The following is a 17,472-nucleotide window of genomic DNA, read 5'->3' as shown; positions in this document are numbered from 1 at the left end:
TACAAAAAATTATAAGAAAAATTATTTTTTTTTAGGGGTTCTGGACATGCTACATAGCTGAAACTTGACAGGGACACTTTTTTGACCCCCCAGACACTAAATCCAGAAAATGACATGCCTGCCTAAAAAAATGCCCGCTAAATGCCTGCAAGAAAAAAAGCCAGCCGCAGAGAAGCCGTATCCCTCAAAATATAGTAAAAATGCTGTTTTTTAGGGGTTCTGGACATGCTACAGAGCTGAAAATTGACAGGTACACTTTTTAGACCCCCCCAGACACTAAATACAAAAAAATGACATGCCTGCCTAAAAAAATGCCCGCTAAATGCCTGCAAGAATAAAAGACAGCTGGTAAAAGACTACAAAAAATTAAAAGAAAAATGATTTTTTTTAGGGGTTCTGGACATGCTACAGAGCTGAAACTTGACAGGGACACTTTTTAGACCCCCCAGAAACGAAATCCAAAAAATGACATGCCTGCCTAAAAAAATGCCCGCTAAATGCCTGCAAGAAAATTATGCTCTTTTCTTGTTCACTACCATTTTTTAGCAAAGTCGGATGACAAGTCGGATTACAGGTCGCTTCAATTAAGATAAGGAGGCGACTCCCATTGAAGTATATGGGACAGGTCGGATCTCTGGTCGCCTGAAAGTAGTACAGGACCCTTTTCTGAAGTCGGAGCGACCTTAATAGCGGCAATTAAGACGGCACTGATTCATTTACATTGGTTTGGTCATGTCAAGCGACCTGGGGCGACCTGGGGCGACACAAGTCGCCTCGTGAGTCGCCCTAGTGTGAATGGGGGCTCACACAGCTCTCCCAGTAACTATAAACAAAAATTTTTACATTGTATCTTTTCCTTCCCTCTGCCAGGGAGAAAGGAAGTTTAACCTCTTAAAGACTGGACCTTTCTCTGACACTTGTTGCTTGCAAGTTAAAATCAGTTTTTTTTTTGCTAGAAAAGTACTTAGAACCCCAAACATTTTATATATTTTTTAGCAGAGACCCTACAGAATAAAATGGCGATTGTTGTAATATTTTATGTCACACTGTATTTGCGCAGCAGTCTTTCAAACGCAATTAATAGACTTTAATGAATAAAAAAAAAAAAAAACGTAACAGTAAAGTTATCCCAATTTTTTTTTTGTTACACAGAGAATCGCGATCTTTATTCCAAGCTAAAAAATCGTGATTCTCATTTTGGCCAGAACCGTGCAGCTCTAATATATATATATACATATACACACACACACACGCATAGCAGCCCACATTACATTATTATATAGCCATCAAGCAGTGTCTGGCCTACCTGGTGATGATTGGTCCTGGCGCTCTGATCCGATGGCCTGGTCTTTAAAGGGGCAAATCCTTGCGATCCAGAAGTGGTTAAACCTGCAGGAGGACCGGTGTTTTTATCTATTAATGACTTTACTATTGCTTTAGGCCTGGTTCACATGTATGCGGGTTGGCGGTTGACATGTATGCGGGTTGGCGGCCCACATTTGCACAGGCATAGCAGCCCATTGATTTGAACGGGCTGCTATGCCCTCATTTTCCGCAGAAAAAAGGTGCATGCAGCATTTTTTTTAAATTCAGTGGCCTTGAAATCCATCCTGCTTTTGCACCATGCGACTAACCTGCAGTTCCTGCTCTGGCAAGCTTTCTGCATTTTTTGTATACGTGGGCACGGCATTTAAAAACAGTTTGCGTGTGCAGCAAAGGCAGGTAAGTCGCATGGTGCAAAAGAAGGATGGATTTCATGGCCACTGCATTTTTTTAAATTCTGCATGCACCTTTTTTCAGCTGAAAACGCAGGCATAGCAGCTCAAGCCCATTCACATCAATGGGCTGCTATGCCTGTGCAAATGTGGGCCGCCAACCCGCATACATGTGAACCGCCAACCCGCATACATGTGAACCACTAACCCGCATACATGTGAACCAGGCCTAAAGCAATAGTAGTCATTTATAAACAACACCTCCTTCAGGTTTAACCACTTCTTGACCACAAGAATTTGCCCTCTTAATGACCAGGCCATCGGATCGGAGCCGAGCGCCAGGACCAGTTATCACCAGTTAGGCCAGACACCGCTTGATGACCTATTTTAGGCCTGGTTCACAGAGTCTGTACTGACTGACTATATAATAATGTGCATAAGTGAACCAAAGCCCCTAAATTCAGCAATGAAATTGAAGTGAGGTGGAAATTTAATAATTTAAATTTAATAATAGAATACCGTGATAATACCGTATACCGTGGCAAAACCTTAATCAATTAATCGCAGCATGAAAATCTGATACCGTCACAAGCCTAGTGCTGATCTATACTTATATTTTTGGCGGCATTGTCTGGAAATTAGGATGTGCAGTCCCTGTGACTTAGAATCTGGAGAGGGACTGTGGTATCCGGTGGTATATCGATTGTTTGCAAATTTGGGCATTTTATCATTGTGGAGATGTGTCTATTGGAGAAAAGCTTATTGAGATTTAATTTTAAAGGCTACGTTCACCTTTACATAAAAAATAACAATAGCACACCTTTTTGCAAATAAAAATGTACATATATTATTTTTTAAAACAAAACCCAGGAAAGCATTGCACCCATAATCAACAGATCACCAGGTGCAACATCAGGCTCCTGCACACACTGCATACAGCTCTGTTGCTTGAACATCTGTACGGGCTGTCACTGCAGAGCAGTGGGCATTGTGAGTGAACTACGGGCACGCTGATCAGCACACCTGCAGAGCATTCAAACTACAAGTACGTCTGCTGTGGTGGGTGACAGTACTTGTAGTTTATTTATACATGGTAAACTGTAAATAAATTACACCAGTGTGTGGGCGGATCCCCACATTGATGTGCTACTTTTAAAAAATGACCATGGGTAAAGGAAGAGAAACTCCTGCCCACTGTCATGGGGGGAGGGGGTACTAAGGTGAGAGAGGGCAGAAACTGGAACATTTTACATGTTCCACCCTAAAGACGCATTGGGACATGTAACATGTTCCAAAGGTGAACTTATCCTTCATTTTCTCCAGTAGTTGGAAACACTTCTTCAGGACTCTGAGAACCCTGACAGTGAGGCTGGGTTCACACATGTGGGAATTGGATGTGGGTTTCCCTGCTTCCCTTTCGCATGACATGCAAGTGAGACTGGATCTCAATAAAGCCAGTTCACACAGGTTCGGGGCGGCCACAGAGCGGATTGCAAAAGGGTCCTGTGTGTGTTTGGGTCCGGGTTCAGGTGCAAATTCAGGCAAAAATTAGGACCTGAATCGCATTTGAACCGGTGAACAGACAGGCACCGGACCCGGGCACAAACCCGTGGCCGCACATATGTGAACCCGGCCTAATATATCTGGTAAGATAGCCCAGAAGACAGGGGGTGAGCAGAAGTGCATGTATGTTGCTGCGCTCCCCTTTTTTTATATTGCTACTAAAACGCTACGTGCATATCAGAGTACAATGCTCACTTAACAGAAAGATGGTTGACTCAATTTGGGCTGTATGGTCAGCACTGAAATTCTTATTAGGTATATTTATAGAGTTGAATACATACAATGTATGAATTGTAGACACTTCTTTTACCTATCACTGATTGGTCTTAATGCTTGCTTAAAAAGTTCTGTGTAGGAGCAGTAACTGAAACAGAGCACTGTACACAGCTCAGTGACATAACAGTTGCCAAAGGATTCATCTACTGGTTGGTAAGCATAATTAGAGAAGATCAATGTAGTGCCACGTGTTTAACATTTTTGCAATGTGCTGACATGAAGAACAGCTAAATTACATTTTACCAAGATTAAATGATCAGAATCTACGTTACCAGCACAATTAGGACAGTGCTACCAACAAAATGCAATCAGACAGCATGTCAAGAACAGCAAATAAAGATATTTATTGAGCCAGTAGATAAAACAAGTCTTTAATAGAAATAGTGAACTGTCTAAATTGCACACATAACTTATATTTTAATCTAAAATACATATTTATTCTGTAAAATGTTACTATTTTAGATATGTACTGTCTATCCTTTGCAGGACAATACAATATATTTAACATGAATTTACCACCAGGAATACTAAACAATATATTCCAAGGCTTATCACTTCCACATAGGATATATTTTTTTCTACAGATTTAAAATGTATTCTTTTAAAGTGGTAGCTAACTGCAAAAAAAGAAAACAAAAAATCTCCCTGCAAGTTAAGAGGATAATGTGCTAGTATGCATCAAATGCTAGCACATTATTAAAGACTTAACCGAAAATGAAACCCGCCAGGGGTGCGCTGTCACTGCTGATGGGGCTTCCATCTTCACGATACACGTTTAGGAGAAATTTACTCTACCATGTAAGCCTTATTAAAGGTTTAACTGTATGTATAAATCAACAAAAGGCCTTTACTACCACTTTAATCATATTCATACAAATGCACTTTAACTGTATACTGTATTTATCGGTTTGTCTGGAGTTCCTCTTTATTGAAGATGTGTAAAAAAGCTGGGAATAAACAACCGACTTACCGGGCTTGAGTTTGTCCTTGAGGTAAGGGACAAGTTTGTATTCTTTAAGAACCAGTTCCCAGTCCAAATCAGAAATAGTGAGGTTAGCTAATGTCCCAAGACATTCTATGACAAATTCTTCTTCTTCATCGTTTGAAATCTGTGCTGCTAAATCACCAACATAATCCTATGCCAAAAAAGAAAAAAAACAACTTTGGTTTGTTCCAGTCAAAAAATGTACTACTCAAATATTGCAGCAGGTTGATTTTCATAGATTGCAATCTATCTATTATAGTGTGGGAAAATGTAATTGCCAACTTTACTAAAAATCATAGAATTACTAGATATATTTCAAGTTATTTTTAAGGAGCTAAACAAGTGAGACTTTAAAAAATGTTCAAGCTATTATCAGAATACAGGTGCTAGGGTTAAAGGTCTGATTAGGTTTTAGGGTATGGCCCCTTTCGCAATGGGGCAGAATCCCTTCAAACAGATCCGCCTTCTCAGTGGGGGATCTCTAAGCTGATCCCTGCTGAGCAGGCGGATGACAAGTCTGTGTCTGGCGGATACGGACACAGCCCGCTGTTCTCTATGGGGCAGATACAGATTGCATGTCTGTTTCCATCCTATTTTCATCCGATCCACCAGACGCATGACAAACGTATCCCTATCTATCTGTTTTTAGCGGGCCGGATGACAGCAGACCGCAGCCCCATAGAGAACAATGAGTAGTCGAATCGGGTCCGCCTGGAAAATGGACAAGCGGACCCCATTGGTTCGTTTGTGTGAAAGGGGCCTCATTTTTAAATTAGCAAAAGTATGTTACAATGACACAAAATCAAGATTCAGACTGCAATCCTTCATCACTATTGGATTTCATCTTAAAAGCATGTCCAATATGTTATTTTTAAATCAACTTCTCTCAGCTCTTATACAGTTCTGAATTGAGTTCAGTTCTGAATACAAGTGGACTAAGGTTTTGTATGGAATTTATGACAGAAGGCTTTCCCCCCTTCCCATGTAAGTGTAAAAAATAAACGCTTTTTGAATGAATATGATGGCAGCTTTGCCAATTTTTATATAGTTTAACCCCTTCATGATGAAAGGTCTACATGGCCACAATTTAGCAACCTCAGTATCTTGACAGTAACTCTTTAACTATAACTAAATATTTTTCCTTTTTGCATTTTAACTTAACCACTTGAGCTCTGGAAGGTTTTACCCCCTTTATGACTAGGCAATTTTTTGCTTTTCAGCACTAAGCTACTTTAACTGGCAATCTTTGTGGTCATGCAACACTACCCCTAAAAAAATATATAATTTTTCACACAAATAGAGCTTTCTTTTGGTGGTATTTGTAATACCACTGGGTTTTTTATTTTTTTTGGAATAAAAAAAATGAAAAAAAAGACCAAAACATTTTGGAAAAAAAAAAAAAAAAAAAAAAAACACAATGTTTTCTACTTGTAGTTATAAAATATATCCAATAAAGTCAAATTTCTTAATAAATTTAGGCCAAAATGTATTCTGCTACACATCTTTGGTAAAAAAAATCCTAATAAGAGTATATACTAATTGGTGTGTGTGAAAGTTATAGGGGTTGATTTACTAAAGGGAAACAGTTGCACTCTGGAAGAGCAGTTGCTTCAGAGCTTAGTAAAGGAGCAGAAACTCTGCTGACCTCCATTATCCAATCATGTGCAAGCAAAAAATGCATATTTTTTTTATTTTCCTTGCACGTGATTGGATATTCTTTGCAAAGGGAAGCTTCACCTCATTGACTAAGCTCTGGAGCAACTGCAATTTGCGAAGTGCACAGTCTATTTGCCTTTGCTAAATCAACCCCATAGCGTCTACAAACTTTGGTATACATTCTTGAAAATTGACCAAGCCTGATGTACTGACAGCCTATCTCATTTCATGAGGCCCTAAAATGCTAGGACAGTACAATTATCACCCAAGCAACCCATGTTTAAAATGTAGATGGTCTGATGCATTTAGTAAGGAGCATGGAGAGTTTTTTAAAGTTGTAATTTTTTTCTTTTTTTTTTGGAAAATAAAGAACTTAAATAAATATTTTATTTTTCACAATTTTTTTTTATGTTGTCACCGGTGCAGTACAGTGTCTTTATAGGACTGAGTGGTGTTGCTCTGGGATACTGGCTGATGACAGTATGTAAAAATTGTATTTCATTATTTAAACTTTTAACTTTTTTTTTATTTTTTTTACAACCTGTCATTAGAAAAGGTAATTGTAACCACGGTGACACTGTACTATTCTGGGGGGCGATCAGGGATTTATTTTCACACTGGTATTGCTTATACTGATTACAGTATGTAAAAAAAATCCAAAATAATTTATTACATTTTTTTAATATATTTTTTTTTTAACATTTTTAACACATTGCTTACACAGTCCACCTCTAAAGGACAGGTTCAAAGAATTCTATGAAAAACTGTTCACAGTACTAAAGTTCATAACGGGGGTATTCATCTTATCCTGGACTTAAAATTTCTGAACAAATAACTTTAAATTCCAAAATTCAAAGTTCTGTGACATACATTCTGTCATCTAAAACCAAAACAGTCCAATCATATGGCAGTTCTGAATCAGATGAAAAATATCCCCATTGGCCCCCTGACACTTTTTACATGAAGGGGAGTCATGGAACATCAATGACTATTAAATAATTTTTGGGGGGAAGAAGGAAGAAAGCTAAAAAAAGAAAGCGAATCCATAACATCTAGCCATTGCACACAATGCAATTTCATTCTCCAGTGAATTTAGTTCCACTAATAAGAGAAAACCTACACTTGGCTTCAGTGGGTGACTTTTAATCTCTTTCACTGCCATGTCCTGCACTCTACTTTAACCTTAGGTGGTCAGACCATTTTAGCAATTTTTCACTTAAAGCTTTAGAGCAAGGGTGGGGAACCTTTTTTCTGCCAAGGGCCATTTGGGTATTTATAAAATCATTCGGGGGCCGTACAAAATTATAAACCTAAAAATGTGCCTGTTATATTTGGTCAAAAATGTAATTAACTCACCCCTAATGTGATGGCTGCAACCGCTTCTCTTTGGCGAGGTGTGTGATTTTAGCTGGTATTGGTGATGTTGCTACTGGCAACTGGTTTTCCAGGTTTGCGTCAATCAGCCTGGAGCGCAGTCGACTTTGTGGTGGTAAGTTTTGAAAAGAACTGCTGGTGGGTAATCCTGGTGGGTATAGCTGGCTGGTACTGCTGGTGGGTACAGCTGGCTGGTACTGCTGTGGGTACTGCTGTCTCAGGCTGGTACTGCTGGCTTGTACTGTGCTGTGGGTACTGCTGGCTGGTACTGCTGGCTCAGGCTGGTACTGCTGTGGGTATTGCTGATTCAGGCTGGTACTGTGCTGTAGGTACTGCCTTGGGTACTGCTGGTTCAGGCTGGTACTGTGCTGTAGGTACTGCCTTGGGTACTGCTGGTTCAGGCTGGTACTGTGCTGTGGGTACTGCTGGCTGGTACTGCTAGCTCAGGCTGGTATTGCTGTGGGTACTGCTGGCTGATACTGTGCTGTAAGTACTGCTGTGGGTACTACTGGCTCTGGCTGGTACTGCTGTGGGTACTACTGGCTCTGGCTGATACTGCTGTGGGTACTGCTGGTTCTGCTGTGTGTACTGCTGGCTGTGGCTGGTACTGCTGTGGGTACTGCTGGCTCTGGCTTATACTGCTGTGGGTACTGCTGGCTCTGGCTTATACTGCTGTGAGTACTGCTGGCTCTGGCTGGTACTGCTGTGAGTACTGCTGGCTCTGGCTGGTACTGCTGGCTCTGGCTGGTACTGCTGGTTCTGGCTGGTACTGCTGTGTGCTGTGGTGGGAAATGGCTAGCAGCAGGAGGAAGAGCCGATGTTTCCTGTATTGGTCACAGGCGAAGTGCATTTGATATCACTCCGCCTGTGACTCAGACTGTCAGAACGGAGCCGGAACAATACAGGAAGCATTGGCTCCGCTCTGACAGATCAGCTGAGAGACACAGACTCAGCTGCACGGGGGGCCGGACCAAATGACTTTGAGGGCCGCATACGGCCCCCGGGACGTAGGTTCCCCACCCCTGCTTTAGAGTTTGCAAAATAACCTGCAAACTATACATTTCCTAAAAGTACAGGACCCATAGAATAAAAAGATGGTGTTGTTGGTTTTGTAGATCCTGTGATAGTTGTGCAAATATTTATCAAAATTATATTTTTGATAAAATGTTTACTAAAATCATTATATGTGCACAAAACACAACATAACTTACACAATTCCTACTAAAGCTAAACAATAAACCCTTAGTGAGTTAATATTTGTACATTCTAAATAGTGTCTTTAAGCCCCAGTTCACATTAGTGCGATCACGGAGATCGCATGTAATTCGGAGCGCACTGCTCCTAAATTATATACGATCTCATGTGCGGTGCAAATTTCAGCCAAACACTTTGTATGGCTGAATTCACACCGCATCCGCACTAAACACGCACCTGACCCATTTTTTTATCTGCAGCAGAATCGGATCGCATAGTGGTTCACACTAGTGCGATCCGATTCTGTGCGAACTTGCAGATCGGACTGCGATATGCGATCGCAACTGGGGGATGTCGTTAACTTTTAATTGACACCCCCTGCGTATCGCATATGGCAGTGTAAACTGCCAGGGGTGCGGATGCGATGCGGATCCCGCTGCATATTCGCAGCGTTCCCACATCACACAAATGTGAACCGGGAATAAAAGGGTGAAAATCGAAGGTAGGTAAAACTGTAAATTAGCAACAATAAATCTGGAAGAGTGCTTCACGCGCCTCCGAAAGTAGAACTGAATACATGTAATTAAAATAACTTTTTAAAAATAAGAGATAAGAACAAGCACTGCATTTTGTAAAAAACACGCTGCAAAGCATGTGAACAACACACGCCAGCGGATGGGTTATGCATATCATAAGGTGTGTCCGCTAGTGCACAGGGCCTTAAAACATGTAATGAGCATTAAGTGAATCGTTTAGAATTATGTATGCGTTGCTAAGCAAATTAAATAACATAGAATGAATAAATGTGCAAAATCAAAGCAACTGCTTAGTACAGTGACAGTGAATTTTTTTTTTAGCACTGATCACTGTATTAGTGTCACTGGTCCCAAAAAGTGTCAAAAAGTGTCAGTTAGATGTCTGAATTGTCTGCAGCAATGCCGCAGTCCTGCTAAAAATCGCTGATCACTGCCATTACTAGTAAAAAAATAAAAATACAATTTCAAAAAATATTGCGTTGTTTGTAGACACTATAATGTTTGCGCAAACCAATCAATACAGTGCCTTGCGAAAGTATTCGGCCCCCTTGAACTCTGCCACCTTTTGCCACATTTCAGGCTTTAAACATAAAGATATAAAACTGTAATTTTTTGTGAAGAATCAACAACAAGTGGGACACAATCATGAAGCGGAACGAAATTTAGTGGATATTTCAAACTTTGTTAACAAATAGAAAACTGCAAAATTATTCAGCCCCTTTACTTTTAGTGCAGCAAACTCTCTCCAGAAGTTCAGTGAGGATCTCTGAATGATCCAATGTTGACCTAAATGACTAATGATGATAAATAGAATCCACCTGTGTGTAATAAAGTCTCCCTATAAATGCACCTGCACTGTGATAGTCTCAGAGGTCCGTTTAAAGCGCAGAGAGCATCATGAAGAACAAGGAACACACCAGGCAGGTCCGAGATACTGTTGTGGAGAAGTTTAAAGCCGGATTTGGATACAAAAAGATTTCCCAAGCTTTAAACATCCCAAGCAGCACTGTGCAAGCGATAATATTGAAATGGAAGGAGTATCAGACCACTGCAAATCTACGAAGACCTGGCCGTCCCTCTAAACTTTCAGCTCATACAAGGAGAAGACTGATCAGAGATGCAGCCAAGAGGTCCATGATCACTCTGGATGAACTGCAGAGATCTACAGCTGAGGTGGGAGACTCTGTCCATAGGACAACAATCAGTCGTATACTGCACAAATCTGGCCTTTATGGAAGAGTGGCAAGAAGAAAGCCATTTCATAAAGATATCCATAAAAAGTGTCGTTTAAAGTTTGCCACAAGCCACCTGGGAGACACACCAAACATGTGGAAGAAGGTGCTCTGGTCAAATGAAACCAAAATCGAACATTTTGGCAACAATGCAAAACGTTATGTTTGGCGTAAAAGCAACACAGCTCATCAACCTGAACACACCATCCCCACTGTCAAACATGGTGGTGGCAGCATCATGGTTTGGGCCTGCTTTTCTTCAGCAGGGACAGGGAAGATGGTTAAAATTGATGGGAAGATGGATGGAGCCAAATACAGGACCATTCTGGAAGAAAACCTGATGGAGTCTGCAAAAGACCTGAGACTGGGACGGAGATTTGTCTTCCAACAAGACAATGATCCAAAACATAAAGCAAAATCTACAATGCAATAGTTCACAAATAAACATATCCAGGTGTTAGAAAGGCCAAGTCAAAGTCCAGACCTGAATCCAATCGAGAATCTGTGGAAAGAACTGAAAACTGCTGTTCACAAACGCTCTCCATCCAACCTCACTGAGCTCGAGCTGTTTTGCAAGGAGGAATGGGCAAAAATGTCAGTCTCTCGATGTGCAAAACTGATAGAGACATACCCCAAGCGACTTACAGCTGTAATTGCAGCAAAAGGTGGCACTACAAAGTATTAACTTAGGGGGCTGAATAATTTTGCACGCCCAATTTTTCAGTTTTTTATTTGTTAAAAAAGTTTGAAATATCCAATAAATTTCGTTCCACTTCATGATTGTGTCCCACTTGTTGTTGATTCTTCACAAAAAATTACAGTTTTATATCTTTATGTTTGAAGCCTGAAATGTGGCAAAAGGTCGCAAAGTTCAAGGGGGCCAAATACTTTCGCAAGGCACTGTATATGCTTAATTTTTTTTTACCAAAAATATGTAGCAGAATACATATTGGCTTAAATTGATGAGAAAATTAGATTTTTTACATTTGTTTATTGGCTGTTTTTTTTTTTTCAAAATTGTCACAGTTTTTTTTGTTTATATTGCACAAAATAAAAACCGCAAAGGCAATCAAATACCACCAAAACAAAGCTCTATTTGTGGGAAAAAAAGGACATTAATTTTATTCAGCTACATCGTTGCATGACCACGCAATTGTCAGTTAAAGTAACGCAGTGCCATATCGTATTAAATGGCTTGGTCATTAACCATAGATAAGAATGGAGGTGATGGCGCTGCTTATATTATAAGGTGTAATAAACATATATCATCGGATGAATTGTATATAAAAAAGGCTATGGAGAATAGCCACCAGGTGGCGAAGTGTAATGTGCAAAGATGTGCTGAGATAAATAAATATGTGTATATATACAATATGCAATAGTGATAAAAATAAATAGTCAACAGAGTGAATCTATAAACAACATTAAATAAATCAATCAATAAATAATATAAAATGACTCAAAAATCACGATGATAAAAATTAGTAAAATAGTGCGGGAAAAGCTTGACCAAACAGGGTAAATGTGCAAATATACAGGAGAGTATTATCCCAAGTGTACAAATAGGTGATAGTACTAAAAATATAAAAAATTATTATAAAAATTAAAGTTCGTGATCAAAAAATTGTGCAAAAGCAATAAAAGTGCGGGAAACTTCTTTCCAAAGTGTGACAATACGTAATGATCAGTCAATTCATATACTAGAATACATCCATAAATAGGTGAGTGTACCCAGTGAGATAGGTGGGCAGTGACTTACGGTGACCCCCAAGGTGGGTGACTGGTGAGCTGCAAAGTGGCTACTGATGAAAAACCTACTCACCAGATATACCCACCCCACACAGGGGTATAGAGTGGGTATTGTAGATATGCCTCGCTGGTCCTTACTCTGTGTAGTGGTTCCCTTCCTGGGGGAGAATGGTGTGGGGTCCGCGGGGTATCGCAGATATCCTAGCGTGGGGTCCAGTACTAGGGTCTTGTTCCAATATGTCCGATGCTCCGTGGAGGGATCTAGTATGGCCACTCACAAGTATATGGATGGGAGGGTCATAGGAAGTGGAAAGACTCGATAGTGTGATATCGTAGGGGATATTTTATTCAGCAGTATACAATAAATGAATACTCACATTCAATCATATGGAAAACAGCGTGGTATTGGCGTCCCGGAACGCAATGCGTTCCAACTGGAAACCGGAACCGGAAATGACGTGACGGCGCTGTACGCGTTTCGTCATGTGACGTCTTCTGCAGCGTCGCATCATTTCCAAGCCGGCCCTTTTATATACGGTGGTTACCAAGGCTACGGGACTCGTTATGAAGCATAACGAGTGCTGCATGTAAGCCCTGCCGCGGCTCATGCTTTCCTATGTAAGACAAAACCTATGCCTTACAGTCAGAAAACCGAATTGATTCATATTGATGGAAATATTAATAGAATAAATAAAATGATTAAAGACTGTATATATATATATCCCGTGCCAAAATTAAATCATGAACCACCATATATACATACAGGGAGTGAGTGCAATATATTAAAAACATAGTATACATTATTTATTAAACATACGTTAAAAAAATAAAAATAAAAATAAAAATAAAAAATAAATAATATAAAAGTAATAAGTGTTAAAAATATAATAGGAGGTAATCTTATGTAGTGCGCCATCTTGTGGCTAAAAATATGTATGGTAATAACAAATGGTGAATGTATATTATTACGAACCGAGGATGAGGATAATAATGTATATATATATAAATAACGAGTGAGTATGAATAAAAGAATGTACATATAGGAATGTGTATAAAAAAAGAAAATTTAGTGGATATTATGTGTACTTAATTAATTGATAAATAGTAACTGTTAAATTTCATGTAAGTATAAAAAACGTGAAATAAATGAATGAGAACAAAAATACATTGTGTATACTCAAAAAATGTGTATGTATAAAAATGTATACATATAAAAGAGGCGACATCTAGTGGAGATTGTGTAGATTGCACAAACCATATGTATATAGATATTAACGATATGTGACCTATAGGCTCAGATACCGTTAGATCATGTTGGGTATTATGCAATATATGAATAGAAATGGTAAATTGGAGTTAGTATTATAAAAATTGGTATATATAGGATGGGATGAATAAAAGACAGATGTTGTGGCATATATAAAAAATAAAAATATAAATATAAAACATATATAGAGAAAGGAGGGAGGATTTAAAAATTTAAAAATTGGAGATGAAGCAGTTAAGGTCTATGTCCAGATTTAACCCCTTAGGCTGGAGAGTATTGAGTCGATAAATCCAACTAGTTTCATTTTTAGAGATTTTAATTTTCTTGTTATCACCTCTCCAGTGTCCAGCAATAGAGTCTATACCCACAAAGGTGAGTCCCCTTGGGTCCTTATTATGTACCTCTGCGAAATGTCTCGGGAGACTATGCTTTGGAGACCCCTTTCTTATATTCTTGATATGCTCCCTGATTTGTACGAACAGAGGTCTGGTGGTCCTGCCGACATACTGAAGTCGACAGGGGCACTCTATTAGGTAGGTTACATGGGTGGTCTGACACGTAATTAATTTATTAATCTTGAACTCTTCTCCACTCCATCTGGATTTAAAATGCAATGTCTTCCTAGGTTGTTTATTCGTAGTTTTACACGGTAAGCACCTATTACACCGAATAAACCCTTTTAAGTCAGGGAACATTTTCACTGGTTTGGGGGGATCAATTGCATTATGGACAAGTTGATTTCGTAAATTAGGGGCTTTCCGATATATAAATTTCGGTTGTTTGGGTAACAATCTCGACAAAGTTTTATCGGACTTTAATATAGGCCAATATTTTTTCACGATCTTTTCAGTCTGTCTGAAATTATGATGGAATCCTGTAATAAATGCTAATTCTTTGGGTTTTGCTGGCTTATTACTCTTATATAAATATTCATCTCTGTCCGTATTTAGTATTTTGTTTCTGGACATAATCAATTTCTGTCTGTCATACCCTTTTTCTTCAAATCTCTTTATTAAAATATCTGTCTGTGATAAATAGTCCTCAGGGTTGTCACAATTTCTTCGGATCCTCACGAATTGACTTCTTGGAATTCCTTCTTTCCATATAGGATGGTGGCAACTACTAGTAGGTATATATCCATTCCTATCTGTAGGTTTAAAATAAGTTTTGGTTTTAAGTATGTTATTTTCTTTAAAAATATTAAGATCCAAATAATTTATCTGATTAAAACTCCAATCTCCTGTAAACTTGATACCATATGTGTTCTCATTCAGTTTTGAAAAGAAATTGTTTAAAGATTCCTTTGTTCCCTCCCATAAAATGATGATGTCGTCGATATAACGTCGGTAGAATTTTAATTCCGGAATATTTTGGGTATAAATGGTCTTTTCTTCTAGGAGATCCATAAATAGATTTGCTACGCTAGGTGCGTAGCGGGCTCCCATTGCGACTCCTTTGGTTTGTAAATAATAGTCATTCTTATGCCAAAAGAAGTTGCTGCTCATAGTAAGTTTTAGACCGTCCAAAATGTATTTAATTTGTGTTTGTTTTAACTGGGTGCGTTCATGTAAAGCAACATCTACCGCTTGTAGTCCATCTGTTTGTCTTATGCTGGTGTAAAGGGAGTTGGCGTCTATTGTAGCCAAGATACAGTCTTCTGGTAGCTGTACTTCCTTGAGTATTTTTATCAGCTCCGAGCTATCTTTCAGGTACGATTTGCCCATTTTTACTGCTGGTTGTAAATATCCATCCAGATATTCACCCAATCTGGAAAACAGTGAGTCCACACCGCTCACTATGGGTCGTCCAGGGGGCTTAACGGGGTCTTTATGTATTTTGGGCAAATAATACAGTACTGGAATCTTGCTTGTCTCAGGTAGTAAATATTGTGCTTCTTTCTCATTTAGTATTCCTAATTTTGTACCTTTATTAATGAAGTCTTTAAGTTTTTTCCTATATGTCTTAGTTGGATTATTTCTCAGTTTTTCATAGGTGCCTTCTACTCTTAGTAGATTATTCATTTCTTCTTCATAGTCAGTCTTATTTAAAATCACTAGTCCTCCTCCTTTGTCTGCGGGTCGAATTATAATTCCCTTCCTATCCTCTAATTGTTTAATTGCTGATTTTACCTTATCATATTTTTTGTGTGGTTTCTTAATTTTCCTCAGGTCCTCTTCTACCATTTTTTTAAAAGCGCTAATACACTCTCCGCCGGGTACTTGTGGATTAAAAACCGAGTGATTCCTGAGACCTGAGTGTACAAAATTGGGGTCAGGGGTGGAAGATGTGTACCCTTTTAATTTAAAGAACTTTTTAATGTTCAATTTTCTTAAAAATTTGTGAAGATCAATAAAAATTTCAAAGGGGTCGGCATCTTTGGTGGGAGCGAATTTGAGGCCAAGGTCTAAAAGATGAAGTTCTTCATCATTAAAAACAATATCTGTGAGATTAAAAATACCTTGACCTAAAATTCTCGCCTTCGTTTTCTTCCTCCCACCTCTCTTCCCCCTCTTACGTCTTCTTCTTCCCAGTATTGGCTCTGTTGTTGGGGTCTCATATATCCTCCTGGGGGGGGTCCCCTCCATTGATTCTGGTATTCTCCTCCTCTGTATGTGTTGGGTCTTCTGTCTTGAGGGTAATTGTAGTTCCATCTGTTCTGCTGATCTTGTGGTCCTCTCCATCCCATTCTTCCTTGTGGTCTGTACCATCCTTGTTGTCTGTATGGAGGTGGTGGTCTTCTTTGGTGGCCTCCGCGGAAAAAATCCCTCTGTGTATTGTAATTAGGTCTGTCTCTATAATCTCTGACAGGAGTGTGTGTTTCTATCCTGGCTAACGGAGAAAATCTATTGTACGTTGGAAGATTATAATTCCTTTGGTTGGGTGTGTTAACTCTATCGTAGTCCCTAGGTGGTGTGCGTGGTCTCTCTTGAATTCTAGGGGTATTCCTGGGTGGTAAAAATCTGTTCTCTTGTGTAGATGGTCTGTTATCTTCTGTTCCTCCATAGCCTTTTTTATATACAATTCATCCGATGATATATGTTTATTACACCTTATAATATAAGCAGCGCCATCACCTCCATTCTTATCTATGTATATAGTATTTTGGCTATAGTTTAAGTGAGGCTGCAGCTTATTAGTACTTATTTATATCCTTTGATTCCTTAGCGCGGATTCTATTATCTTTTTACATACACATACCCTTTCTTGGGCATGGCCAATCCTGCAGCTTCGGATATCTCCTGTCAGAGATTATAGAGACAGACCTAATTACAATACACAGAGGGATTTTTTCCGCGGAGGCCACCAAAGAAGACCACCACCTCCATACAGACAACAAGGATGGTACAGACCACAAGGAAGAATGGGATGGAGAGGACCACAAGATCAGCAGAACAGATGGAACTACAATTACCCTCAAGACAGAAGACCCAACACATACAGAGGAGGAGAATACCAGAATCAATGGAGGGGACCCCCCCCAGGAGGATATATGAGACCCCAACAACAGAGCCAATACTGGGAAGAAGAAGACGTAAGAGGGGGAAGAGAGGTGGGAGGAAGAAAACGAAGGCGAGAATTTTAGGTCAAGGTATTTTTAATCTCACAGATATTGTTTTTAATGATGAAGAACTTCATCTTTTAGACCTTGGCCTCAAATTCGCTCCCACCAAAGATGCCGACCCCTTTGAAATTTTTATTGATCTTCACAAATTTTTAAGAAAATTGAACATTAAAAAGTTCTTTAAATTAAAAGGGTACACATCTTCCACCCCTGACCCCAATTTTGTACACTCAGGTCTCAGGAATCACTCGGTTTTTAATCCACAAGTACCCGGCGGAGAGTGTATTAGCGCTTTTAAAAAAATGGTAGAAGAGGACCTGAGGAAAATTAAGAAACCACACAAAAAATATGATAAGGTAAAAT

General features: G+C 39.2%; 1 protein-coding gene across 2 annotated transcripts in view; it reads right to left on the bottom strand.

The window, feature by feature from the left end:
• Nucleotides 1-17,472, bottom strand: part of KIFAP3 (kinesin associated protein 3) — a 161,879-nt gene that overhangs the window by 24,181 nt on the left and 120,226 nt on the right. For both annotated transcript variants that reach the window (XM_082265121.1, XM_082265122.1), the window contains exon 14: nucleotides 4,525-4,690. In XM_082265121.1, coding sequence (XP_082121247.1) covers nucleotides 4,525-4,690 — 166 coding nt within the window. The remainder of the gene's footprint in view (nucleotides 1-4,524; nucleotides 4,691-17,472) is intronic.

The sequence above is a fragment of the Pelophylax lessonae genome, assembly GCF_965119305.1.
Source record: "Pelophylax lessonae genome assembly, chromosome: 8".
Lineage (NCBI taxonomy): Eukaryota > Metazoa > Chordata > Amphibia > Anura > Ranidae > Pelophylax > Pelophylax lessonae.
This window is presented reverse-complemented; position numbering and strand designations above follow the sequence as displayed.